We start from the raw sequence: 27,912 nt of genomic DNA on the forward strand, positions 1-27,912 counted from the left end.
ATTTCATAAATATTGATGAATGAATCTTTTTATGTGAATATATATATATATAATTGCAAGAGTTAAAATTAAGTATTTCCGGACCAACTTTCTCATATCGAATCTGTAAGGAAATATAATAAAATTGTTTCTTAAGATTAATATAAAATTTTAAGTTGAGTGTTTTTAATATGATTGTGGTATGTGTGCTTTATTAAAGAATTTATGCTTTTATTTTTTTTTCTGAGTTCCTATACTTTTTTAAAATTAAAAGAATTATGATTTTGTTATGATTTTGGTGTGTTTTATTAAAACTTCTATGCTTTAATTTTTTTCTAATTTAGTTCCTATATTTTTAAAAAAAAATTCATGTTCCTTCATTCTTAGAAAATGATCAATCATACACATTTGTTTCAAAATCACCCTTCTCAAAGGTATTTAAATATTTTTTTTTATTAATATGGGTGTCCGGATCAGTTTGTATATATCTTAACTAATCTCACGAGCCCTGAAGTTAACGACCATGTAAGTCTCCAGTGACCCTGAGGTTTGTGAGACTCGAACTGGTAATTTCTAGGAAACAAATTTAGAACATGACCAATTAAGCTACACCTCTCAGGGTTAAATAATTAAATCATTGCCAAATTGAGAAGTATTTTTTTAAAATAATTGTACTCAATTGATCCACTTTTAAATAAATAACTAAAATGTAAGACATTAAATAGAATTTTCTAAAAAATACAGCCATAAAAATAGGTGATTCCCTCTTATTGCCAAAATTATCGTAAATTACAACTTGGGAAATTTGCATGAAATACAGCTTTAAAATCAATTGTTATCACATACTCAATTGATCAACTTTTATATATTTCATTGAATTAATCTTGGTAGAGTGAGAAGTTGCTTGCCACCTAGATTTTGCTTCACACTTCATAGGGTTAACCTATCATTTTGTTGGATGGGTCAGGGCTATACTATGATTTTATTTAAATTTGAAAGGATTTATGATTATTTTAGTTTTAGAAAAGAAATTAGGATTTAGATTATGGGATTAATGCAGTTTATGAGAATGAGAGATTTTTTTTATCATGCACATGCCATCATTTTATTTATTTTATGTGTATGTAGCGTGTTTTTTTATACGTAGGATATTTTTCTATTAAAAATTTATTAAAATAATATTTTTATTTAAAAAAAAACACATTAAAATCATCTAAAAACACTTAAAAAACATCAATTTAAAGTTCTCTCACCAAAAAACAACTTATTTGGAGCAATTGGATGATTGCCAAACAGCAATCCAAATTAAACCAATTTTACAAACACAAAGTGTTAATAAACAAGTTGTTAACATTTTGACTTTGAATAATAGTTCACACATTAAAGGCTAAACGAACTCTTTGATAAAAACAGCTGCCTACAACAAAGGTGATTAGCAGCAAGATTATACCAATGATGGATGCTGGCCTGCTGTAAGGGGTAGTTTTCACCCAATTGATAGCTTTTTTCATCCTAATCATGCAAAGAGTTGAGTAAGACAACACAGCAGCAAAATTCTGAAATCAAATTTCAATTGATAACCAAGAATCTTCCAATTAAATATCAATATTTCTGATCACTAGTAATGGGAAAGTTACATGAAAGTTGGAAAGCAAGAAAGAAAAGGGAAGAAAACTCTCTTTGGAGGGGTTAACAACTTGAAATAAACCGTTGACAAAACTCACTGATGGTCACAGGTATTCATTAAACTCCCTTTTCAGTATGCTTCACTGTCATCTGCTGCTGACCTACTTTATGCTATAATCTATGCTGGAAACTCTTAGCTGCTTTGAAATAAATTATGGGAAAAAAAACAAAAGAATGAGACCCTTTGATATGATACTAGTTAGACAGACTAATAGGCCAAAAATGCTAACGGATTCAACAATGATGTCTAGCTTCTATATTGTTCCTCAAGATTAATAACTCTACTTCAAAACTCTTCTGTAGAAAAGAACATATGCAGCAGAAGTCTTTATCTTCTCCTGGCTGATTGGGGAAACATGACTATCGTCAAAGTCATACCACTGATCACCCCCATACTGCATCAGAACAAAGACAAAAAAAAAAAAAAAAAAAACATTCAACACAGAACATAAGCTCACTTAGAAACACAATCATTTGCAATAATTCATAAGAGAAAGGGCAGAACAAGCCTCCAATTTCATACTAATGTATGAATTACAAATACTGCAGACATATTGCCCTTTTGCAGTAGCTATGCAGTTTAAGACCAAGCACACACATCCACATGCAGACAGCCAAACTAAAAGGAGCATACTTTCCTGGCAAGCACACTCCAGGTTAAAAGGAGTTTGTTTTTACTTTTAAGCCACACCCACATGCAAACCTGAGTAAGTGTTCGAGTAAATGGTTCGGTGCATCAATTCTTGTGAATTTCTTAGTAATATCATCAGATGTATGTTACATATTTGCAGGCTCTAAGCCTCCAGTTACCCAAAACATAAAAACTAGATGAAATCATAGTCATTGTTTGATTGGAATCCCTGTTAACAGTGCATCCAATCTGATGGTTGACTAGCTTGATTTACGTTCCACATAAGCAAAAGTAAGGTTTTGATACCATCTATGAGATAGATTCAAATGTCACTAAAGCAATACATGATATAGCATACCACAAACTATGTAATATGTCATTAGCTGTCAAATTCTACGAAGTCCAGGATGAGAATGAAATACCAGTCATTAGCTACAGCTGGGGAGAAGGAGGGAAGAAAGGGGATGGTGAAATAGAAAAGGGAGAAAATACATCACTTACATGGATAAATGCTGTGTAGTGACCGCCTCCCATGCTTCCATAGTGATTACTGATAGCATAAAGCATGTAACGATGGGATAACTGACCATTCTTGTAGGAAAGATGCGTTGACAAATCGAGATCATCAACAGGGAAGTCAACATATGTCTCTAGCTTGTTCTTTGCAGAATGCGTATACGAGAATCTCTTTAAATGAATAACCAGAATCTCTGGCAGTCTCCAGAGATCTAATTTTTTACTGGCTTGACGATGCTGCTTGCAACTTGGACAGTACCTAAAATTGCATAAGACATTTCCTAAGTTACAAGAATAAAAAAAGAAACACAAGACTACATTTCACAGCAGGGAACCTCCAGGTTTAACAAGTATAAACACACACACCCTACTTGATCACTTCTCAAGTGTGCAAATCCCCTGCATACATAATTCACAAATATAATGAGCAAATATACACCCACCAATCCCAGATACACATAATTCCAATAAAGATGCTGAGGTTGGTTAGTGGCATTTGTTGAGAGCAAAAATCCATAGCAAAAAGAAAATTGCACTTTTAGAGGCAAAACATAGAGCCATTTGATTTTTTATTGCATGTGCAACTCAAGTCATATTAAAAAGGAGGATAACATGAGTTGACTTAGAGAAAAAAAATTATTAAAAGCGATTTCAGAGCTAATACAGAGAACCTGATTGCTACAGCAAATGTGTATATAATGACAAGCCGCTTCTACCAAAAGGTTCCTTAAGCTGTAAGACAATATTGAAAATCTTTGGACATGACTAAAACTCCTTGTTTATCTACCAAAATAGAATGTCAATGCGAATGGGATGTTCGCAAATGAAAATAAGGAGCTATAAAGAACAAAAAACTAACTGACAATAGCATTTCTGCCTAAAAAATCACATCTTCAAATACAAATACTTTCCAAGTAATAATTATGAGAAACGAAGTGCACTGACCACATGTCTTCTGGTCCAAGAGGTTCCTCCTTTAAAAATGCTTCTAGGCAGTTGTATAGAGAAACAGATTCCTGAGGTCTCTTTGCAAAAAATCCAGACTTGAAAATCTCAGGTAATGAGCTAAGAAGGCTTGTGTCATACTGTTTAGTCAGTTTTTCTGGCCAACAAACAAGCACGTTAAACCGCCTGTGTAATCCTATCTTCGGTACAGGCTCATTCATTACTATATTTTCATCCTTGACCATTCCCTTCTCATCTGTTAAATAAAACTGTAGTTCAGAATCTGATGGTAACTCAACCCCTTTTGCACTACAGGGTTTTGCATCCCCATCAGGAGAGGAACTGGTGTTATCCACCATCCCTTCCACTTCTTCAATTGTAGTGCTGTCCAAGTCATTATCCAAGGTACCATCAGGAGGTATCCGAAATGGAGCAACCAATTGCAGATATAGATTATGAATGTCAGACCCACTGACAAAATTGTGGACATTCCCTACTAGAGGGATTCCAAATGCCTTCCAACTTGAAGTAAGTTTCCCATGGAAGTAATGCCTGATAATATAAAATCAATCAGAGACCTTGGATATGGGAAACTAAACAAAGAATGAAAATTATTCTTGTATCAATCAAAAAAACTCACAAGTACTTGTGAGTACACGTTTTCATTGAGAATCACAGATTGTGATAGCAGTATTCACATACACACTTCTCCATATACTGATGCATAAAAAATACAAGCAAACTAAGAACTAAACATAAGAGCATGAACATGATCCAAGAACTAGGAATACTTACTCCTCCATGTGCTGATGCATAAAAACAACCAAGGGAGAATTGTCAAAATCTTTTTTTAACCGATAAGCAACCAAGCGGTCATTATCCCTGATTAAGGACAAATAATCTGCTGGCTCCTCTAGAAATCGTATAATGCGATTGTTGTATACCTGTATAGAACTCTACTGCTTAGTGACCAAGTTAAAAATATATGAGAAAATTAGAACCCACCAAAAAGATTCAGATTTCATAGCTCCAAAATACCTCCGCCACCAATAGGGTCTCATCAATCCCTAAAGAACATGCAATGCTTAGAGCCTGGATAAGATCTTCACATTTTCCAAACTTCGGCACAGAAATGGTATATGAAGATGGTTGAATACTGCCATCGGCACTAACAACTGTCAAAGTCATAGTCCGGGTATTTGTTGATGGTAGAGGTAGTGATAGGTACATAAATGGATCAAATGTAACAGAAACCTTTCTGCAATCAGGACAAACTAGAGTTGATTTATATTGACCCTGCAATAAAATAAAAGATATGATGTGAATGAACATATGGCTTAAACAGTTACCATATTAGCATGCAAAAGCCACCAATTTCAATCTCAAGCAAAAGAGATAATTAGGAGCGATCTAGAACCATAGAGATACCATATTCAGATCATTGACTTTAAATAAGGAGATCCACACTAGTAAAAAAATTTCAAATCAATTATACATCAAGTTACATTAATCTAGCCATATATAGTCAACTTAGTCTTGAATGTGGTTTTGGTTCTCTGTAAGGATCACAAGAGGCTCCCTTATGCAACCAAACAAAAAATAAGATTGATCTGTATGTAAGGAATAGAAGCCAACTGTTAATGCAAGAGAGAATCTAACAAAATACATAGAAATTAAAAACCTGAAATTTAACTCATTAGTACATAAATAGTAAAAAACTGAAACTCAACTCATTAAGAGCTCACAAATTAAAACATCTTAATAACCTCTATCAAAGATTATTCCAGAAATGGAAGTCTTAACTGACCATTGAAAATGTTTTATGCTTGTCTAGCATGTACAAACAAATTTGTATTCCATACATATTACTATCAGCAAATTGCAAATAAAACAAGGAAACAAAACACATACCTGGCAAACATCGACAATAACAGAGTCATTGCGAGCCACATGATTCTGCCAATATTCATCAGCTACTTCTTCATCTGGCCGACTCTCCTCATCTTTGGCTTCTACATAAGGTTTGGATTTCACACGATTCAGATCCTCATGGAGCCCATCCAACAAAAAAGCAAGGAGTTCCTACAGAAAATCGTGTATCAAAATTCAGAATACATATATATGTTATACTGTGTCCCTTGAACCATTCTTAAGAGAGCTAGACAGACTTAAAATTTTGGAGCAAGAGAACCTAATAAACCTGAGAATCATGCTGATTAAAGCCACTGAATTGAGGAGCAAAACGAGCAAGCTTTGACTTGAATGTTCTTGGAGCCACGGGAGTTGCTCCAGGAGCCCACAATCTCCTTAACAAATCCCCGAAAGCTAAGGCAATCTCGCCCTGGAAAAGACAACAAGCTATGACTGATAAGAAAGCAGACATGATGGGCGATTTGAAAAGAGAAACAATTAGAGAATCATCAGGTATGATAACCCACATTCATCCCCAAAGGGTTCTTGTGGTTTACTTCTCTACCATAATCTCCAAGAAAATAGTCTACAAGCTTTGGTGTGTGTGCTAAGCACTGAATGGCACTATTCATGAAGCAAGTATTTCCAAGATTCTGTAATCCTGTCAATCCCAAGGAACCAGCTTCTCCAGATCTGCCGAAAAACGCTGAAGAATTGCTGCGGAAAATACTGGTGCTTGTATTGCCAGCATTTCCATTCATAGCAGTTGAAGTTCCAGAAGAATGTATTCCGTTATAATTTTGTACAGCCATATCAGCTTTCTTCCCTTCTCTGCACTTAATGCTATCAGATAATCCATAAATTTGCAACTCCAGGAGAAGCTGTAAGGAAAAATGATGTTGATGACACGGAATCAGTTAACATGCATAACATGTCATGGAATGACCAAACAAACTAGTCTGTGCAGACATGAACCACAAGATATGTAATTTTATATCAGATCTGTGTATGACCAATAAGAGATTCCAGAAAACCGAACAAAAGAAATGTACATGAAATCCAGCACTAAAACAAACATTGAATTACTGAGGCTTGGACTCTCAGTCCATGTGTTTTTCAGGTTGCACGCAGCTTATGCAGCAGGGTATGTTGGCTACCAGCTATTGGAATAGATGTTTTGAGGGTAAAGTTTTGTGCATTATTCTAAGTGTCATGCAACTAGATATAATTGGAGGATTCGAGTGCCAAGCTGGGATCTCTACATCGAAGTATCTTCTGTATGGACAGCAACCTGTCCAGTATTCTGACTTCAGTGAATTTCTTTATCAGAAAGGAGTGTCCTGAATAACTGCTAGATGTGAAAAATAGGCATGGAAGTGGATTACGATTTGGATTGTACCTAAATAAAATAAAATAAAAAATGAACAGGAACAGGAAACCCTTAATTATTGGTCAATATGATGCAGCCATCCACCCAAATTTTGAACTTTTATTTATGGAACCCTCAAATTTTGAACTTTGTCATCTGAACCTCTGTCCTTGTTTTAAACAATCAGTTAAGCAAGAGATGAAAACAAATTAGCAAAATGATGACGCTGTCAAGCTGGAGATGTAGCAGAGCAACCAGGACGGTTCCACTTTATGTCTAAGATCTTTGACCACAGCCACAAGAATCAAGAGCTATAGATGGAATAGAAATTTCAATTAATGACATCAAATCTGGGATTTTTACAATTTCATTGGTTCAGTCCTTCCAAAGGAGAATTCTTCAGATTCTTATTGGATTTTTTTTTTCACAATTTATTGAATCTGTCAAATTCCACGAAGCAGCCATAGACTTGTCACAATCAAGATATGTCAATTGCACATTGGTGAGCAGTTTCCCAAAAACCACCACACCCAATATCACTAGAATCACACCAACTTACAGCCAAGTCAATGCAGCACATTGTCTAGCTTAATACCTAAAACTAGCAATCATGAATCCATTCAACATTTCAATCAACATGGTCCGCAAAAGTCCAATAACAATTTGACAATTTCAAATAGCATTTGACAAAGTTGAAAGGGAATGGCCAAATACCAGTCCCTGAAGGATTTAAGGGTATATTTTTTATTTTGCAAAGATCTATGCGCATGCAGCATAATGACCAAAAGGTTACAAAACAGCTACAACATAATTTACATTTTTTTCTAGAAAACATTTTTTTTCCTGATAAGTATACAAATCTACTGACACGGACACCAAGAGGCAAGAAGAACCACTCATTTATAGAGAGAACCAAGTTCAATGACAGTACAGCACATGAAAACACAAAAATTATGTGATTGATAAAATTCAAGAACCCTCTTCATTAACAAAAAGTTGTCTAGCTCGCCAAAAGCATATAGTTCAACCCAAAAAATCCAAAAGGAGTTGAGGGCTGACTCTTAATCCTCAGATATTTACTTGCTTTACTCCTTCCACAATACCGAAAATATGTTGAGGATAAAACCTGAATATCTTTGTTCCCTTTAACAAAACAACAACTTCTTCAAGCATTTAGCTCCTGGTCAACTGAAAGTGTCATAACCCAGTGGAAGGCATGCTAAGTAGGCATAAAATTGCCATGTCACATGTTGACACCATTACACCATCTGAAAACTTATGTGTGGCTTCAAATAGATGTTACATCATATTTTCTTCTTGTCTCCCATTTACTCGTACTTTTCATCCCCAAACCTAAGTTTTACCTAGGTAGATGATGGCAATATTTCAGGACATTGGCAGGTGAATGATGCCAAGGTTAATGGCATACAAGTCAAACCAGAATGTAATATCTATGTTCACACCATCCCATCAATGCTCATGTGCACATGTGTGTGTGAGCAAGCGCATACACAAGCATACGTATGTAAAACAAAAGAGCTCTACATCAAATTTAGGAATATTAAACTTGGCATCTCTTTGGATTTTTAGGAGAGGGGTGGAAAAGGAGGGGGGCAATATATATTCTTAATTCATTTTGCATGGTAACTTCACAATCAACTGGTGGATCATTACAAGAACTAATTTATACTTGGTTTCTTTCACTGAAACCAACAATCTATGAGAATTAGAGATTGTATGAAAGCTTAGACATCATAACTCACTCAAGTACATTCAGAAGGCACCAAGAGCATCATTGATGATAGAAGTGAGAAGCTTCCCACCAGAGTTCTCTTGAAAATTGTATGACAGGTTTAAAACAGTTTTCAGTGTTAGATAAATTAAATATTACGGAAATGTGCAATGGGTGCGGTGCTACCAAGCTTAGCTTAGACCTTAGCAAAATACTTAACATTAATTCCAAGTGATCTAAGATCAAATCCCACTGACAGAAGGGATGGCAAGGATGGGAGGAAGACTGCCCCCCTTGCATGGCTCAAATCCCAACATGCTTCCCAATGAAGCAAAAATAATGATGCTGATGATGATTACAACGACTGCATGCCCAGGATAATTGATGTAAACATCATTTTCAGTCTCTCTTGGAAACCCTAATTGCTGTGTATGGGCATGGTTAGTAATACATATAGGAGGAATTTGATCCCAGCACTTATGTCTACAATCATCCAGGCTCTAATATCAATTATAACATGATCTAGCATATATTCATAGTAATCATGATTTCTAAGATAAATTAAAGAATCTAAAAAATAAAATAAAAAACACTTACCTCCTGATCAGACTGCTGCTGACAGTCCTTCGGGAACTTAGTTTTGTCATTTATGAAAAAAAGAGCCGTCTGCCCCGAAAAGTCCCAGATGCGAAGCTGTACAGCAGCAATAGTTGGACTCATTAGCCATTCATAAAGTTACCACTACACCAGCTGGACGAAACTCTATCTTACCATCTCAGAATCAAGACTGAAAATCTTGCAGGCTCTTCTGAACAGCTCAGTTACATTGTCCTGGAAAAATTATAATGAACATAAGGTATGTCGTTGAACCAAAGACATCCTCAACAAGCTTCATGGCCAAAAAATTGCAAGCATAAAAGCACGAGAAATTAGATGCAGGCAACATTGTTGAAGCAAAACCATTACTCAAAGAGTAAGGAAACCCAATTGTGACTGGAATTCTTAAAATGCTTGTATCAATTATATAACTATCATGATGTCAAGAACACTGACACAAATCAATGTCCCAGATTTAATTGATCACCAAAGTCTATTCACAGAAAGTAATTGCAGCATAAAAGATGTGCCAATAATTACACTCAACTCAAACTTACACAGTTGAAGAACATACCAAATACAATACATCTAAGAACGTATAGAAAAGCATGAAGAGTTGACGGACCTACAGATTCTCAGAAAATTGATTAAATAATACACACTTTCAATTGGAAAAGTGTAGGGGTATGATGTCCTCTAGTTTCAAAATCATAGGGTCCCTAAGCTTTCAATAGACTGTTCAGTACGACTACAGTATGAACAACCAAAACCAAGATTACAAAATGGATAATACTCCTCTGAAGCTAAATACGTTTCTTAATTAGTTTCCTGTCTGCAGTGCAAAATGAAATTAGGCTCAACACCGCTCAAATAGGTTTGACTTCCAAGTACTTAACATTGAAAGACAGAACCCAAGTGATAATAAGAATAAGAATAGTTTGGATTCTCCACCTGAGCTTCTATCTCTACCTGCTTCCAACAAAATAAGAAAAAAGAGGGGCTTAGTCTTGCAAAGTAGAACTTAAGAGCCCCTTCAGATTTACAAAAGTGCAAGAAAACAGGTAGGTAAAAAAGTTCAGATATTTTTATATCTAAACAACCATGTACCTCAAGTGTTTCAACTGTTTTTATTTGAGGATTTAAATTTGACCTAAAGACAACTGGTCCTTTACTCAAGTATTTGATCATAAGAAAATCCACGGCCTCCAAGTCAAACTAGGCCACTGAATTGCTGAAGCAAAATCACTCTCTTTTGCAGCTCATATCTAGTCTTCCACTCCTATATATTCTCATTAAATAGATTTTTGCACCATAAATTTAAATCCATTGACTAGAAAAGCTAAAATCTGGACTTTGGATTGGAGATCCATGCTTTCACTTCTCTTTTCCATTAGGCTTCAATAGAAACAGTCAAGAGTTAAGATCATTTGAATTCAAGATTGACATTGCAAAAATAGCAGCTTATTTGGTACAGGTTAATCGAAGAAATTATCAGAGTCCAGACACTATAGTACTGTAAAATGTAAGTTTTGGGAACCAAAATAGCCAAAGCATGGATAAATTAAACTGACCTTTTTGATAACTTTTACTCCTAATGAATTTGTCTCTCGCAATACAGAAAGCCTGAGTTGTAAAGGGTAGACATCTGACATGTCATCTTCTGCAGCAGAAAAGGTTTTTCCACACTTTGCTGCAACTTTAGTGTCACTGTGCCTGAAGAGAGAATTAATATGAAGTAACTCCAGTTTTATAGATAACAAAATAAAATAAAGCAACCAATAGGGCTTTACTTCTTGCATGAGAACAATAAACAGTATCCTAAAAACCAATATGCATTTAAATTTTTAATCAATCACATAAAAGACATACCATCATTATAATAAAGAGCAAAAAAGAAAAGGTAACTTCCATATTTATCAAAGTTCAAATAATAAAAACACTCCAACAGGTCTTTTGCTAGCTTCCAAAAGATTTTAGGCTGGTTGCAATGGGAAGCTTCAAGCTAGAAATTTCTAATTCATATGGATGTAACCATCCCTTATGTTTCTCGAATGAACTTCATTCAAGATGAATAAAACTTTCAAAAGCAGCACAAGCTGCATTGAAATAGTTAGCTGCCAGACAAAAAATTCCAGATGATTTTTGTTGCCCCACATTGCCAAAACTGGCAGAGTAGTTTCTCATGAATTTACTCAAGTGTATCATAGGGAAAAATAGTTTCAACTGCACTTGGAAGACTGTAGAGTCCATCCCTTAATTACAAAAAAGCATCCAACAAATTCATGAGTGATCACTAGATATTAAATTATAACTACAGCATTCACACAGCTTTGGAATTGAAGGCAAATGAGATATTGGGAGAAAATGCACAAGATTGCAACAGGATAGAGTCTCCGTGCAAATATCTCAAATACCAAAATTGGAAGAACTGGCATGGTGCGGATTAAAGTCATTATTTAGTAATTAAAACGATGCAATGTATAGAACAAATAGCAACAGATTCGTATCAAAACCTCATTTTGGCCTTGAAACACATTTATAATGGCAAAAAATGATCAACTACTCCCATGCAACCCTAAGACAAAGAGTTGTTTAACTAATTATTAAAAGCTTTTATGGTGAGGCAAAAATAAAAAGACAAACGCTAAGAGGATTAGGTGAAATGAATTATCAACCATAAACAAAAGGCTATAACCGTATTCAAAATGGAAAAGAATAAATTGATGAAGTGAAGCAACACTACTTATGGGATCTTCAAGGAATCATTCCAATAACTACTTCAGTAATTAGCATGCTAAAGAATAACAACAACTACTAAATGATATTAAAAGAAAAAAGAGGCATCTAAAGCACAAGTGCCGTCATGCTAAAGAATAAATTGATAGAGTGAAGCAGCACTACTTACAGGATCTTCAAGGAATCACACCGATAACTACTTTAGTAATGAGCATGCTAAAGAATAGCACCAACTACTAAATGATATTAAAAGAAAAGAAAAGCATCTAAAGCACAAGTGCTGTCATGCTAAAGAATACCTTCAGTACATATTTACATAAACCTTGCCAAATTCTCACAAAACTACCAAAAACTTAATCTAAAGAACTTACCATTTAAGTGCCTGCAACCACATTTCTCCAGAAACCAATGCAAAATCCCGCCCGGAGATACCCACTTCACCACTTTCACCATTCTGCAAAGAATTCTCTTCTCTCCTCAAATTAAACGCAAGTTCTGGATTGAAGATGCTATTTATAAGCTTCATAGGACCTGCATACGATGAAGGTGGAGTTGCCATAAACAGAACCCCTCTATTCCCATCTGATTCATCCGACGTCGTTGCATCTTGTGCATCCTTCCACCACCTAATCACCCAAATCAAATTGCAAAATGCAGGCCGGCCCACGTCATGAAAACATTAAACAAAAGAAAAAAAAAAGATTCCCCTTCTTCTCTTCCGAAAAATCATATCTAAAAAGCAAGCCTCGAGATTGAATCCTTAAACAACTCAAATCCCAACCCAAACCAAACCAAACCAAACCCATTTCATAAATTGAATCAAACTCAAAATGGAACCAAACCCACTCCATAAATCAACGAATAAAACCACAAAAACAATCTACTTAGTAACCCCACACTGTTTCCCAAAAAAACAAGAACAGAATTTGAATCCTTTGATCTTACATTCCTTCCTATTGCTACTTCTTTTGAGATTCAAAATCAAGATTTCTATTCATTTATTCCCTCTTAAGTTTTGAAGTTGATTGATTTAAAATTCAAAAAAAAGAGATTAAATTAAAAGGAGGCAGGCATCTCTGTTTTGGTCTAGATTTGTAAAATGTAGACCCTTCAAAGTATCAGATAAAGTAGTTGAGAGAGAGAGACCTGTAAGGAACAAAGTAGACTCGCTGGTCGTTGTCTGATTCGGGTAACTGAGTTGAATCGGAGAGATCTTCAGAGAGACCGTTCTCCATTGGAGAGAGAGAGAGAGAGAAAGAGAAAGAGAGAGATTTGAGTGATTTTAAAAATGGATAAAAGAGAGTAATGCAATGCAAATCATTATTTTTAATCTCTTTTTTGTAATAGACAAAGACAGACGAAGAGCATATAGCGGTAGTGGATTTTGCCGGGAGAGAGCTGGAGCTTTTTTCTGTGAAGAGGATTCAAGAAGGGAAAATAAATATATAAAATGCTATAATAATAATAATATGTAATTTAAACTCTAACAAATTAATTTATTTTTTATCTTAATAGAAAGAGTGTTTTTTTCGTAGTTAGCCTTGTTAAGTTATTTTTTTGTAAGGAAAGAAATCAACAATCTCAGATATATATAAACGTTATTTTTTAAAATAATATTTTTTTATTTTTAACATTAGTATATTAAAATAATTTAGAAATACCTAAAACATTAATTTAAATTAAAAAATTAATTTTTAGAAAAACTATAGCATAGCCGTAAAGATAGACATAATCTTAAATCTCAGAGTTACCATTTAAAAATATTTTTAAAATAGTCTAAGAAATAAATTTAATGTAAATTAATATAAAAAATACCTAAAAATATTTTTTACAATAAAAAAATATAAACAAATTGATAAGCCCGGAGATAGCATATGCTGGAATCTTCACATCATTTGAAAAATAAAAATAGCTTCTTATATAGTAATAAATTTGATAGTTTTTGTTTTTTTTTCATTCAACATCAAGGAAAAAAAAAACCTTTAAACCTTTTTAAACTGGATTTTCCAACACATAAATTAGGGGTGATCATTTTTAGTTCGGGTTAGTTTTTATCAAAAAGCAATAACCAAACTGAAATTTTTTAAAAAAAAACCGAAATCGGTTCAAACTGACCGGTTTCGTTTCAGTTCGGTTTTTTAGGACAAAAACAGGTTCAAACCAGTTTGGATCGGTTTTTTCTGGTTTTTTCGATTTGACTCGGGTTTTTTTCAGTTTGACTCGGGTTTTTTTCGGGTTTTTTCGGTTTGTGTTAGGTTCGATTTTTTCTGTTTCAGACTTATAAAACCAAAACCGAACCAGTTGGTTTTTTCAAAATTTTAATCAGTATAATCGATTATTTTTCACAGTTCGATTTTTCAGTTATTGTTTTTTTAATTTTCTCAGTTTAATCAATTTTTCGGTTTTTTTATCACCCCTAACATAAACTTTCTTTTCCAATCATGCATATGGTCTAATCTTAAGCTAACTTTCTGGTGCCTATTGGCTATTTTTTGTATTTTGCTGCTTGATATTCATATATTGCATCTTCGCAAGATATATAAAAATAAAAATGGATGGAATTGATTTGATTGGATTAGATTAGAAAATACATATTATTGTCTTGTATTTAGTGCATAAGGTATATGACAGGATCAGACGAAGTTGTGATGGAAGTTTATGCTGCTAGTTCTAAGAATTCTTCAAGAAATCATTTTAGTCTCTATTTTATTCTTATAAGATTTTAATATTTATTGAAAAAAATCTGGCCCTTTAATTTTATGGTATTTCCAATTCAGTATCTCTGGGACAACTTTAGACGAAACAAGAATCGATCTTCGTTAACCATCTAGGTGGTGGTCCAGTGGTAAAAGCTTGGGATCAAGAGGTTTGCTCCCTCTGTGGTTTCAGGTTCGAGCCTTGTGGTTACTCATATGATGACCACTGGAGACTTACATGGTCGTTAACTTCATGGCCCGTGGGATTAGTCGAGGTACGCGCGAGCTGGCCCGGACACCCACATTAAACTATTAAAAAAAAAAAAAAAGGATTGATCTTCGTTCAGTACTCCAAACAAACACTTTGCAATTTGTCATGTCTTATCCAAAATATGCACCAAGCACATCACAAACTTTTTCTATCATATCTTGTCTTGACTCTTGTGGATTATCTACCAATGATCTAATTTCTAAATCTATTTTTTATGTAGTTCTACAAAATAATAGATGTTTTGTGTAATCTTTAAGAAATCAGGTAAATTTGATTTTAGCTTGATAGTCTTGTTAATGGTAAAATATCAATTTGTCTCCTAAAAAATATCACATATATTATCTCGGGACACTTATTAGAAATTTATATAATCATATCCTACTTGAATATTTCTAAGTCTAAAATTGTAATTTCTCATATTAATTATATTATAGCCTTTAATTTCTAAAATTTATTTACAATCAAGTCTTATTTCATTAATCATTTTAGTTTAATTTCTTATCGATAATTATTATTGTGTGCAACCCATTAGGTTGACTCAAATATAAACCACAATCCTAACTAAAATATGATTAAATAAATTAAATAATTTAATTTAATATAAATTCGGCTAATTAATTAATTCATATTTTAACATTTTGGTTGTCGGTTTCAGCTCAATGCAATTATTCTTTCTTCATAAAAAATATTTCAATTTAGACATTTGAGTATAAATTGTGTCTACTATGTCAAATCATATTTGTTCTTAACACCATAATCATTAATTCTTTGAATAAGATTTGAAACTATTTTATAATTTTACTCAACCTTAAAAGTATGTCGGTTCTGTCAAATCATATTTGTTCTTTACATCATGGTCATTAATTCTTTAAATAAAATCATTTCACCTTGCATAAGGATTTTACAATTAATATTATTTGAGAACACGCTGAATATTTTCTTTACTTCATATAAGTTAATGAACCATTTTTTGATCACTCAAATACCTTAATATTGTTTATGGCATACCCAATAAATATCTATTTATTACCTATTATTAAGACAATATGTAGTCATGATCAAAACATAATATTGTCTAATATAAAATAATCAGTGATCTCAAGTTCAATAATCATTTTACATGATCTTAACGTGAGTTTTTTTATATACTCGTGTGATCTCTCCATATGAAGTCCTCATGTGAGTTATTTTAGTGTATTTATTATTTAACAATCAACTGTATATTAGTTTCATGTATTCCTCATACTCAGCTCATGAGAACAATTGATTTTTTATATATATAAAAAAAAGAATATAGTATATATTAGTCTCAACAATTTTAATTAATGTATCGTATTAATGCATGGGCATTAATCATAAATATTTAGAAAAAATACTTTGATGCAATAAAAATTATTAATATTTTTCTCAAGAACTTTATACTCACCCTAATCAATCATAAATTAATATCAAAGGTAAAAAAATACCTTTATTGTAAAATCTATATTTTTTATAATTAAACTCATTGCCACATCTAACCACGTGATTGACTAAAGGCAATGACATGCGTTAGCGTGGTTAGACTATTCGTGTCATAGAGATGATTGTTCGATTAGAAGGCATTGTGTGTCAGGTTAGAGGGCTGCTAGTGCATGTGAAGTTTAGAGAGAATTTATTTTTATTTTATTTTTATTTTTCTGTTCAGCTGGAAGATTTGAGCAAATAGTAGCCTCTGTTCAGCTGGAAGGGAAAAAATGTATTTATACTATAAAAGATTTGAGAAAATTATATTTGGGTATGTTCTTCTAGGATATTGAAAAACTCTAGCGTAGGACTCAGATATGGTATACCAAAGAATTACAACGAGTGAAGACCTAAATTAATTATCCTGAAAGAAATAAAAATTAATTCATAGTTCTTAACTAGAAGATTTTTAATTAGAGGAAGCTGGTATGGCCTCTATTTTAAGCAGGAAAACAAATAATCTAAGATTAACAAGAATCTGATTCATTTTACAAAGAACAAACAAGAGAATTTTTTTACACAAAGTCTTCTGGAAATGTGTGGCTGTAAAATCTTTTAAATCCACTCAGTTTATAAATAATTTTAATCGCATACAATATCAGTATTTATCTGTCATTTGTCGCCTGTCAGTTTTCTATTTTATCAGTAGTTCATGAATATTTCTACTTTATTTGAAATATTTATTGAATCCCCTGTTCAAGGATGTTACCGAGCTCAATAGCAAGATTGCACAACGCATCAACTAGCTCTGTCTGCAATTTTTGTTTCTATATCATGTGCTGTTTACTTATCCTGACTATTTCTGACAACATATCATGTGCTGCACTTGCCTTGTCTGTTCTGCGAAAAAGTTCATCGTTTTACTGTCTGCAACCATCTTTTATACAACTAAAACTGGATCAACTTAAGAGACACTTCTGGTTTGTCTTCTGGGACTTGCCTGCACTTGAAATGTGTAGAGATGATGATTAGTGGCATATATCACTTAGTCCAATTCTCAGATTGTCAACTCCAATATCGCCTGCTATCTGTGCAGAGCCTCTATTTACCTGTTGCACAAGTCTATGCTATAAACTCTACCCATTTTCTTATGTTATGTAGTTTGTAAACAAATGTGTTCCCCTCTTACAGGTGCTCACATTGCTGATAATCTTGGCAAAACTCTAGTATCTGAACATCTTTTGGTTGGTGTCTTCCGCTGGCTTAAAGATTCTCTTCCGATCATTGCCTCGTGGGTCAAATGGCAAGCTGCTGTTGAATCTTGTGCATTTTCTATCCTGTATTTCTTTGATTCCCCTGTATTTCATTCTGGAATTGCTTTATGTTTCCTATCTGGTTTCATGTTTGCAGGTAATTGTAAGGAAACTTTTGGATGAGTTGGATAACAGTCGATATTAGAATTGTTTTTGTATCTGGATCGGTCCTCTAGTAAAGACTTTTCTTCCTACGGCAGCTCATCTATATCGTGTCCAGATAGCTCATATTATTCATAGCCTGTGACAGCCATCTCGAATTGAGGCACCCCAGATAGTTAACTTTCAATCAGACTTTGGAGGTCAAAAAGAATCACCATTAAGACCCTGCAAAGTTCAACATCACACTATTAAGGACCCTTGTAAAGGAAACTTTTTGTTGATTTTTTTTTATAATAAAAGATTTTGGTGAATCATATTTCAATCACCAGCGACGCAGTCCCTATTTCATAGGCAGTTCCTCATTGATTGATTGAAATTAAAAATTTATCCTGACTCATTAAGCATATTGCAGGAGTTAATTAGCAATGCCTGCAAGTCGGCAAATAATGCGGGAATTAATTACCAATGCCTGCAAGTCAGGAAATAATGCAGGAGTTAATTAGCAATGCCTGCAAGTCAGCAAATTTGCATGCAAGATCTTGAGGCACACGACAGTATTGTTATGGAAAGATAATAGAAACCCTAATCTTTCTTCAAAAAATATGTGATTGTGATTCACTTCCATAAATGGAATGCTAATCTCTCCTTGTATATACATATGGCTTGAAGCTATGTTATTGTGTGCTCATATTGGAACTAACTACAAGGTTGGAAACGCCATTAAAACCTAAGGTACTTTCTTAATTTTATTGCACTACTCTCCTCTTTTATACTTGAAAACAATAATTGCTTCTAAGAAGAAGATTATTTTTGTTTACCTTCTATTATATACTGTATGTCTCTTATCTTGTTTTTTTGCTAGCCTTTTACAGTGTTTGATCTTAATGTACATGTCCTTTACTTCTTTGAAACAGATGAAGAAACCACAGATTATGGTTTTAAGGCCAACTTGTTAATTTCTTATTAGGGTTTTTGTGTTATCTGTTTTGTTATGATCCCTTGCTTAGTGTCTTCAGTTTTCTACTAGTTAGGCAATGGAAGATCTATACATGGCTAGGTAAATAGAGCATATTGATGATAAACTCTTGTGTTGCTAGGTGAATAAAAACGGAAAAATGGGTCGTGGTAAGCTAACCATGGAACTCATACGCAATGAGAGATCTCGGATGATTACTTATCACAAAAGAAAGAAGGGTTTGACAAAGAAAGCTAGGGAATTCCAAATTCTCTGTGGTGTAGATGCATGTGTTATCATTTTGGGGCCAAAACTGAATAATCATCCTGTTGATGTCGAAACCTGGCCAACCGATCGCATTGAGGTCAGACGCATTATCAACAGGTTTAGGTCGGAAGGTACAGACCGAAAGAAAACACAAGATTTGTCTTATTTTTTTGAAGCTCGGAAGAAGAAACTGGATGATGAAATTGCTAAACTGCGCAAAGCCTGTATGGAAGCAAAGTTCCCTGCATGGGATAATCGTCTCAACTTGTTATCACTCGAGCAACTCAGGGTACTTGCAGGAGTTTTCGAATCTAAACTTGATGTTGCAAGAGGTTGGATAATGAAGCTAAAAGGCAACCCCTTTTTGATGGAAGATTCCAAGTCAGGGATTAATGCAGCTGGCTCCATTAGTGATAAATCAAGCTTTCTGGCTTCGAGTACTCTTGCTAATGCCTTACTTCCGAAGAATATTGAATTAGAGGCTCTAAACCACCAACCCTTTTCTTGTGCCAAACCAATAGATATGCCACTGGCTACATGCTACCCATCTCATCAGCTGCAACAGATGCTTCCATTCAATGTCAATCCTATCAATAGTCCCATGTTGATGATGATGAACCATGAAGATTTCGGTCAGTTTGGCGGCCTTTCTAGTAGTAGCACCATAAAATCCACAGTTCAATACAATTATGATCCAGCCACAGAGATGATAGGGAACATGATGTTCAACAATCCCGGCTGGGAACTCTCAGCAAGCTATCATGGTCCAAGCAGGCAACCGATTTTTCCCTACCGGCAGGGTCCAATGACGCAGAATGTTTCTTCTCAACTGTGCATCCCTCAGTTCTCTTATTTTTTTGATGTCAACGAGCTTGAGATGAACAGAACAGAAAACTTCGGATGAAAACAGATGCTTTTTGATTGAAACGTAGACACATGCACAAACAAAACGGGCACCTAATCACTGGTGATTTTGAATGTTTATGTTAGATGTGTTGTCTCCCAATCAATAAGCCTTTGAGAAGCAGTCTCAACGAATAAGTCTTTTTATAATATCAATTTCTATACAGCCCTTTATTATTCTTATTATTATTTTTCTTAAATTTTATTTGTTTTCTTTTCTGTCGTATGTCTTTAAAAAGGATTTCGAAGAATTTCCTGCGACAATACACAATTGCCGTGTTGTTTTTAATTTTTTTAAATATGCTCAGGTTAAAATTATCAAAATTAATGTTAACTTTTTTGTATATATTTTATAATTGAAGAGATAACTTTTTTGTTCTTATTTCAAATTATCTATATTGTTTTTATATATATTCCAATTGCTTTTGGTTTTTATCAAATTAAGAATCCAAAGCAAAAAAAAATATTTTTTGTTGAAGAAAAATATATTAATAAGGAAATGAGGAATTATACAACAATTTTTTTTTCAGTAGAGTTTAAATCACTATTTTTTTAAAAAAATTGTTATATATGAAAAAAAACCGAGAAATTCCTACATCACAAGATTATATATCTTGATATAAATCTTCATCTTAACATTCATACTCAATTATTGGTTAGCGTCAAAGCTTTATATATATATATATATATATAATTCTTAATTTATTTTATTAAATATTTCAAGTTCATAATTAAAGTTTTTCTATATATATATATATATAAAAAAAATTAATCAGCATATGATTATTTATTGTAGTGAATCACAATTCACACAGTAAAATGTAAAAATCAATTGCAACAGCGCTAATCAATAAGTATTCTAAATTCATTATAATAAATAAATAAATATTTAAAATTAGATTAAATAACCTATAAATATATAAATAAGATTTTTAGTCTTTAATAAAAGATATTTCACACTAGTTTTTGCACGCCTAGACTGAATTTCATTTTAAGCAAGTCAACCATCATGCATGAGTGCATTTGAAAAAGGAAAAGTAATTTTCTTGTGAAATTATATTTGAGAATATACTAGGCTATGTCTTCAATCATGAAATTTGTTGAAGACTGATGAAGGGGTAAGCAACCACCATGAAAGCAAAGAAATAAAGAAAGGTGTACGTAAGGAAAAGGAGTAACTAACTTAACGTCAACAACAGGTTGGTAGAGAACCAAGTTGCCAAGTTGCAGTACTTGAAAAGAAAAGCAAAGAATCTTCTAAAGATTTTGCTAGAAACCCATGCCAATAAAACATTAATTAGTAAGATTAAGCAATGAAATTTAATTTGCAGTGAACCGACTGGCACTACTGTTCAAGAAGACAAGAAAATATCAACAATTACTGTAGATAGCATTCGGCAAGAAACTATGCATCGCTTGATCCAGAAGATGAGGCCTTACCTTCTTGCTTGGCTTCGCCGATCTCGATCTGGTACTACTTCACTTTCTTGATTTCCTGTAACAACGTGAACAATTCTCATGTCTTTTGAGCTCTTCCTCAATTACTGTGATCATGTGATTATGATTTGACCACTACCTCGTGATTTAATTAGTTAGTTCTTGAGACTTGATCTTTCTTGGAATTGATAATCTGTTGAAACCCTTTACTCAATTTTGCAGAATCTTTAATGGGGGTAATACTCAAGTTTAGTATACTTCTTGAATTGGAGTTCTAGTGGTAGGTATCTAAGCTGAGAGTGAAAAGAAAAGGAAAAAATTAAGAAATGGGTTTTCGCTGTCTTAATGAGAATTGAAGCCAAGCTTTTCTCTCTAGTGTTGTTGCACTCTCTAATTTTACTGAATACAGTAAATAACCATCTTGACATGCTGGATCTTGTTGAACGGATTAGTATGGTAGATTGAATGGTATTGCTGTTGATTGTACATGTAATGTTGTTTTGGTTTGATTAAGATTTTTTGTTCTCTCTCCTAAATGTTGCTGTTGCAGGTCCAGCATCGTTAGTGAGGCGCTTGTCGTACAAAGACATGAAGAGGGCAACGGATGGTTTTCGCCGGATAATATATAGCAATACTCATGGGGCAGCCTACAGGGCTAGATTTCAAGATGGCGAGGTTGCGTTGGTGAAGGAAGTAAAAGACTTGAATCAAGGAAAGGACAAGTTTTTCAAGGAAGTTCAACTTTTGGGGCAGTTGCATCATCGCCACCTTCTTGCACTTAAAGGCTTTTCCATAGGATGTAAAAGGTTTGATGCCTGACTTTTGAATTAACTTTACTTCATATGTTTTATTTTTCAGAGAAAAGATTCCAGGGGACACTGCTTCAGTTTTCTTTAAAACACGGGCAAGATTTTAGAGTATATGGTCTGTTTGTTTATGTGACTCTGCACCAGTGCATGTGTGATCTGCGGAACACATTTGATGAACACCAAGCAGCAAACTATTTCCTGGTTCAGGGCAAAGAGATGGGCAGACATAGGTTTTAATCTTACCTAACAAAATTTTGAAGAGCATCACTGGTGCTTCACGTGATGATGTAGCCTTAAACTTGGCTACTTATGATCAAGTGATGTGTGAATTAGATTGAAGACTGAATCCAAACTTCAACTTGTAATGTTGGGGCAATGTACCTTTTTATCCTGGTCAAATGTGAATTTAAAGCTATTAAAAGAGTTTTTCTCAAAATATTTTGAGATTACTAGCTGGAAATTATCGGTTTATGTTTGTTCTAAAGCAAATCTGTTGTCATGGATTCGCTCTGCACTGGAGCAAAGACTGCTCTAATTTTTCACTTTGTGTATTAACACATGTTGCAGGTTGCTAGTGTTTGACAATATAGAAAATGGAAGCTTGAAGGAACATCTCAATGGTAATTTTCAGGGAAGAACTTGTTACTGATGCATGGTTGCAAACTTTAATTCTTAACAAGTCTTTGGCTCTTGGCAGATCCTCTTAAAACTCCCTTAAATTGGAATACAAGGTTACAAATAGCCATTGGTGTAGCAGCTGCATTGGTAAGTCATGAATCATGATATCATAGTTTCTGCATAATTTATGAATTAGGAGGATTGGGATCTGGCTTACCTAAAAACGATGCTTCCCCAAAAACTTGATTATCAATCGTTTGCTAAGTAATTTGTGGAGTCAGCAACTGGATGTGTGAAATATTCCTAGCTTTTAGCCTAGAATCTACCTGGAATTGACCCTAGTTAGAAGCTTTGTACTCATGTTTATTCGATACTGCAGGAATATTTGCTTCTCTTCAGCAACCCACCAATATATCATGTTTCCATCAGCGCAAGTAATGTAATGCTAGATGAAAACTACACTGCAAAGGTACGTTTATGTTTCTTTTCTTTATCTTGATAGTATAGGAGTCCAATATAGTTCGAATTTCTTGTGTTTGAGTTGTGTTGGTGTCAAACTTGAGAGAAACTTAGCCAAAAAGATCGCCCCTTTTTTCATGACAGATCTCTGATGTCGGCCTTCTTAATTCCGTTGGAGATTATGTAACAATGCCTCATTCCTCGAATTCAGAAGGTTCTTTCCAACCATCATCCTCGCGAGGAATTCGGGATGCTTTCTTAGAATTACTCGTGACTGTTAATTCTTGTCTCACGTTGCAGATTGTATGGACCATGCATGTGGAAACTTAACTTTTCAGCTTGGTGTGCTAATCCTGGAGCTGATAACTGGTCAATCATCAGAAAAAGGAAGCACAGATTTAATCCAGTGGATCCAAGAGTCCCGTTTCCGCAGTTCGATTCAAAAGATGATTGATCCTGATCTAGGAAACAATTACGACTCCAGAGAGCTTAAAAATCTTCTAGCTGTAGCAAGATTGTGTATTAAATCTGGGGATAAGCCAAAATTCTCTATTCCCCAGATATTTAGGTATCTCCAGAAGGTAGAAAATACATGCGAGTAATGTCTGCACTCTCAGACACCTTTTAAATGAAATTATTTTATTGGTTGAAATCCAGAACCATTGTCTGCCTCTACTCTGTTTGTTCCTTTGAACCAGAGTTTCTTCTCCGAAGATATTAGATTCCACAGGATGGATATCAAGCAACACTCTCCTAAGGCTAAAAGATATTGGATTCCCTCATTGAATTCTGTTGCTCTACTAGAGGTATTCTTCTCATGGCAATTGAGGTAAATCCAGACCTTAAATTCAACACTTAACAGAAGCTGATTTGAAACAGAGCTCTGATTTTTACAGCCAATATGTATTCCATATGTGGTGAAAACTTGCGAATGCAATCTCTCCAATACTTCTGCACGAAAACTACATGGAACAACTAAGCACTTTTAACATTTATATTTCACTGTCAAGAGAAACATATTGTGCCATAAGGAAGGCCGTTCCTGAAAAATTTTCGAAATCATCCATGTTTCACAAGTGAAGTACGAGTGTTGCCACCCAACAACGCTTCCAATCCAAAGTTACTGACAACCCTTTGGTTTCCTCCTCATTCCTACACTATTCAATTCAGTTATCTCACTGCTGAGCGCATTGGACCCTCTGACCACCATGAGGCATGCCCTCATCCTTATCATATGCTTCCTTGCGAGCCTGCTGCTTCCTCATCATTTCCTATTCAATGTTAACATCATGCAGTGTAGTCTCCTCACACTCATCCACCCCCTTATCTGTCAACTGACTTAATGGCCTAAGCAGAATAGTCCCCATTGCTTTAACTTGATCAGGAGTCAGAGAATCAGGAAATCCACGGTGAAGTGGGTGTACAACTTCCCTTTCATGAATGGCCTTTGGTACATTGGCATACCCTCATCATTGATTGCCTTATATGAATCTGCATGTAGCATAAGCAAATGTCAGTTATACGGCGGGCATCAAGCAGAAAATTGACTGTGATTTCAGTTTATCCCATTCACATCACTTACCAGGTTTGACAACCTCCCCAGGGTTCGATTTTATAAAAAGCTGCCTGCCATCAAGATGTGTCAATGCAAACTTGAAGCCACAGAGAGCCTCAGTGAGCGACAGAGTATGTTCCACAAAAAGATCATCTCCCTTTCTTTTAAATTCTGGGTGTTCCTTCTGCTGAAGGACAAAGACGATATCACCAGTGACTATCCGGATGCAAAACATCAAATATATTCATTCAGTCAATGATGCTCAAAATAACAGCACAGTCAAAATTAACAGTGTGGATATGCAACACAACGCTTCGTCAGCTTCACCAGGGAAGGTAATCTTCTGTCCATTCTGCATCCCTTTCTCCACTATAACTTCCAAAACCTTGTTCTCTGGAACATCCTTCTCCCCCTTGCACTGTGGGCAACGATCCTTATCTCTTATGGTCTCTCCCGATCCCTTGCATTCATTGCAAGGACGCTGCATCTGTTGAATCATTGAAGGCCCGAGTTGCCTTATCGAGACCTTCATGCCACTTCCTTGGCAGACACCGCACTTGATCGACCCTCCAGATTTCGATCCCTTTCTGTTATTCAACATGCATTGCAGCAAATCCCATGTCAAAAGCACCACGAATAGAGAACAAGTGCTTACACACAAACATACTGAAATACTCACCCATTGCACATGGAGCAAATCACATTCCAGGTTAGAGAATGCTTCTTTGATGTTCCAAGGTACAGATCCTCCAATGACACCTTCAATGAATGAACCACATCCTCTCCCCCGTTGTCTCTGCCTCCTCCCTCGGCTACTCCCACCAAAGAAAGATTAAAAAGGGTCAAAAGGGTTGTTTTGGGCAGCACCGCCAGCACCCATTCCGTCCTTGAGTGTTTCTTCCCCATGGCGATCATAAATTTCGCGTTTTTCAGGCCAGCTCTTTAAACTGCAGTAATTTTCAATACAATCCATGATAATTCTATCTTTTATAATAATAAAAATAAAAGAAAGATGATAGTATACTGTACCTTGACAGGATCACCACCTTTATCAGGGTGGTTCTTGATGAATGATGGCAGCTTTCCGGTGAGCTTTCTTTAAATCATCTCGGCTGGCATTCTTTGACACCCCTAATATCTCATAGTACCTTGTGTTGTCACTCTTCTTTGGTGCTCTCCCAAACATCTCTCTCTTTGCCTTTTCTTTTACAATTTTACAGTGCCCTGTCTATCCCTCTCTCTCAATCTATGTGGGGAAGAAGAAGGGGAGGCTCTGGAGACGCAAAGAATATTATACATAGTTCCTGTTGTTGATGACGGTTATGATTTTGGGTGCTGTTTTTTTGAAGAGAAAGGCTCCAGAATCTCCATTGTTTCCCTGCACTCTATCCTCCAACGTATAATTCGCGCTTATTTGGGTGGTCCTACTCCTACCTCATCCCTTACCCAATCAAACCTTACCCTGAAGCATCTCTTATCTAACCTTCAGGCGTCTGACTAGATACTAAGAATCTCCAATGCAAAAAACCAAATTGACAAGCTAAATTGATATATCAATGACTTTTTAATAGTGTAAATATAATTTTTTTTATTATATACATTCCAATGCTAAAAAATTATTTAAAAAAACCATTTATATTTTAATATATTTCATGTTAAATTTATTTTTATATAATTATATAACTAATTTAGATATTTTATATATAATATAATTATGATGTTATTAATTATATAATAAATATGAGTAGTTTATAAAAATAATATAAAATTTAATGAAATAATATGAAATTTAAAAGATATAATTTAAAATTAAACTTAAAATTTATTTATATGAATATTTTTAATTTTCAGTTTCATATGTTACTGTTAAAAATTTAATTTTTTAAAAGTAAATTCAAATTCAAACTTTGAAAAAACCATCAATATTTTAAAATTTGATTTTCAATTTTTTAAAAAAAAATTCATGCTTTGAAAAAATGACCGCCACCATTTTAAATTTTAAAATTTCAAATTTTGAAAAAATAACCGCCAACATTCTAATATTTCAAAATTTAAAAAACTAATCCATCTATAAATATTCTCATATACCTTAACATTTTTTCTCATCATTCCATTGTTTTCTCTCCAGTCAAAAATATATTTCATTAAAATTCATCATGAATCATTCTAATTTTAATTTTTATGATGCTTTTGATTTTGATGATGACACTCCTGTGTTTGCTTTTCAAGTTGCTGCTACTGTGGTTGCTGAAGAAGAATCGAATAATCAAGGGCGGAGAACAGGGTATCGTGGCTCTATTCTTGGCCACAATATTGTCAATCGTAATAGAAATGTCTAAAAAATTGTCTCAATTTTATCAAAGATAACAACATAAATAAAAATTGTCTTCCTTAACCCATATTAAAAACATAAAATAATAAAGAAATAAAACTCATCACAAATATTAAATTAACAACAAAAGGTCTAAAAAATCAAAAGATATAAAAAAGAAAATAGAAAAAGCTTTTAAACAAGCATACCTTTTAATTTCAGCTAATTAACACAACCGATGTTAATAATTAACCGGAGAATAATTGATTCTTGTTTTTTTAAATTTGAGAGAAGGGTGAGGCACAATACAAAAATTGAAAACTACAAGTTTTTTCTTCATGTATTTATAGAAAATTTCTTCTATATTAAAAAAAAAAATAGAGTTGTTGGCCAACGGCTATAAAAAATAGTCGTTGGCCAACAGCTATCATTTTGGCCATTTCTACAGTTAAATGTAGAAATGGCTGTTAAGGAAACAAATAGCCATTTTGGCTATTTGTTTAGCTCCTCCGTTGGAATGCAAACAGTGAAGAAATAAAAGGCAAAGGACGTTTGGCTTTTCATTTAGCTGCTCGGTTGGAGCTGCTCTAACGTGACTTGAAGGCTCTATCTTTAAACCTCCATTATTAAAAAATTACAATTTATTTATTTTTAAAATTATAATTATAAAA

At 34.2% G+C, this 27,912-nt stretch overlaps 4 protein-coding genes across 5 annotated transcripts; 2 read left to right on the plus strand and 2 right to left on the minus strand.

The window, feature by feature from the left end:
* Nucleotides 1–1,533: 1,533 nt before the first annotated feature.
* Nucleotides 1,534–13,538, minus strand: LOC7470598 (ubiquitin carboxyl-terminal hydrolase 8). Its single transcript, XM_002299726.4, has 13 exons — nucleotides 13,249–13,538; nucleotides 12,474–12,728; nucleotides 10,938–11,079; nucleotides 9,541–9,600; nucleotides 9,367–9,462; nucleotides 6,196–6,549; nucleotides 5,958–6,098; nucleotides 5,669–5,839; nucleotides 4,796–5,053; nucleotides 4,553–4,701; nucleotides 3,758–4,309; nucleotides 2,798–3,071; nucleotides 1,534–2,060 (listed from the first exon to the last, which is right to left on the minus strand). Exons 1-13 carry the CDS (start codon nucleotides 13,335–13,337, stop codon nucleotides 1,947–1,949), a joined length of 2,655 nt encoding a protein of 884 aa, XP_002299762.4. The 5' UTR covers nucleotides 13,338–13,538; the 3' UTR covers nucleotides 1,534–1,946.
* A 4,937-nt stretch (nucleotides 13,539–18,475) lies between these two features.
* LOC7475129 (agamous-like MADS-box protein AGL27) lies at nucleotides 18,476–20,229 on the plus strand. The gene is made up of 2 exons (XM_002298224.4): nucleotides 18,476–18,659; nucleotides 19,025–20,229. Exon 2 carries the CDS (start codon nucleotides 19,043–19,045, stop codon nucleotides 20,051–20,053), a length of 1,011 nt encoding a protein of 336 aa, XP_002298260.4. The 5' UTR covers nucleotides 18,476–18,659; nucleotides 19,025–19,042; the 3' UTR covers nucleotides 20,054–20,229.
* Nucleotides 20,230–21,200: 971 nt separating this feature from the next.
* LOC7470599 (probable receptor-like protein kinase At1g49730) lies at nucleotides 21,201–24,027 on the plus strand. Of its 2 annotated transcripts, XM_002298225.4 has the most exons (7): nucleotides 21,207–21,523; nucleotides 22,040–22,295; nucleotides 22,866–22,918; nucleotides 22,996–23,063; nucleotides 23,296–23,385; nucleotides 23,520–23,589; nucleotides 23,676–24,027. In XM_002298225.4, exons 1-7 carry the CDS (start codon nucleotides 21,460–21,462, stop codon nucleotides 23,975–23,977), a joined length of 903 nt encoding a protein of 300 aa, XP_002298261.1. In that variant the 5' UTR covers nucleotides 21,207–21,459; the 3' UTR covers nucleotides 23,978–24,027. The 2 variants fall into 2 exon arrangements, with proteins under 2 accessions (XP_024449470.1, XP_002298261.1); XM_024593702.2 differs by lacking the exon at nucleotides 23,520–23,589 and having other exon boundaries at nucleotides 21,201–21,523.
* A 311-nt stretch (nucleotides 24,028–24,338) lies between these two features.
* LOC18094916 (dnaJ protein homolog) lies at nucleotides 24,339–26,452 on the minus strand. Its single transcript, XM_024593703.2, is given in 8 exon segments — nucleotides 24,339–24,780; nucleotides 24,783–24,866; nucleotides 24,958–25,146; nucleotides 25,237–25,517; nucleotides 25,610–25,716; nucleotides 25,718–25,910; nucleotides 25,955–25,998; nucleotides 26,000–26,452. Coding segments are annotated over 8 exon segments (1,245 nt in total). The 5' UTR covers nucleotides 26,117–26,452; the 3' UTR covers nucleotides 24,339–24,550.
* Between the last annotated feature and the right edge of the window lie 1,460 nt (nucleotides 26,453–27,912).

Source organism: Populus trichocarpa, chromosome 1, assembly GCF_000002775.5.
Source record: "Populus trichocarpa isolate Nisqually-1 chromosome 1, P.trichocarpa_v4.1, whole genome shotgun sequence".
Lineage (NCBI taxonomy): Eukaryota > Viridiplantae > Streptophyta > Magnoliopsida > Malpighiales > Salicaceae > Populus > Populus trichocarpa.

What these genes read in the sequence shown, in the direction of transcription:
- LOC7470598 (XM_002299726.4), bottom strand. Translation starts at nt 13,337, where the DNA reads ATGGAGAACGGTCTCTCTGAAGATCTCTCCGATTCAACTCAGTTACCC. An exon ending in AGAACCCTTTGGGGATGAAT is followed by an intron (nt 6,099 to 6,195) that starts GTGGGTTATCAT and finishes TGTCTTTTCCAG; the next exon opens with GGCGAGATTGCCTTAGCTTT. An exon ending in ACTACACAGCATTTATCCAT is followed by an intron (nt 2,061 to 2,797) that starts GTAAGTGATGTA and finishes GTTCTGATGCAG; the next exon opens with TATGGGGGTGATCAGTGGTA.
- LOC7475129 (XM_002298224.4), top strand. Translation starts at nt 19,043, where the DNA reads ATGGGTCGTGGTAAGCTAACCATGGAACTCATACGCAATGAGAGATCT.
- LOC7470599 (XM_002298225.4), top strand. Translation starts at nt 21,460, where the DNA reads ATGCATCGCTTGATCCAGAAGATGAGGCCTTACCTTCTTGCTTGGCTT. An exon ending in GCTTCGCCGATCTCGATCTG is followed by an intron (nt 21,524 to 22,039) that starts GTACTACTTCAC and finishes TTGCTGTTGCAG; the next exon opens with GTCCAGCATCGTTAGTGAGG. An exon ending in TTGGTGTAGCAGCTGCATTG is followed by an intron (nt 23,064 to 23,295) that starts GTAAGTCATGAA and finishes TCGATACTGCAG; the next exon opens with GAATATTTGCTTCTCTTCAG.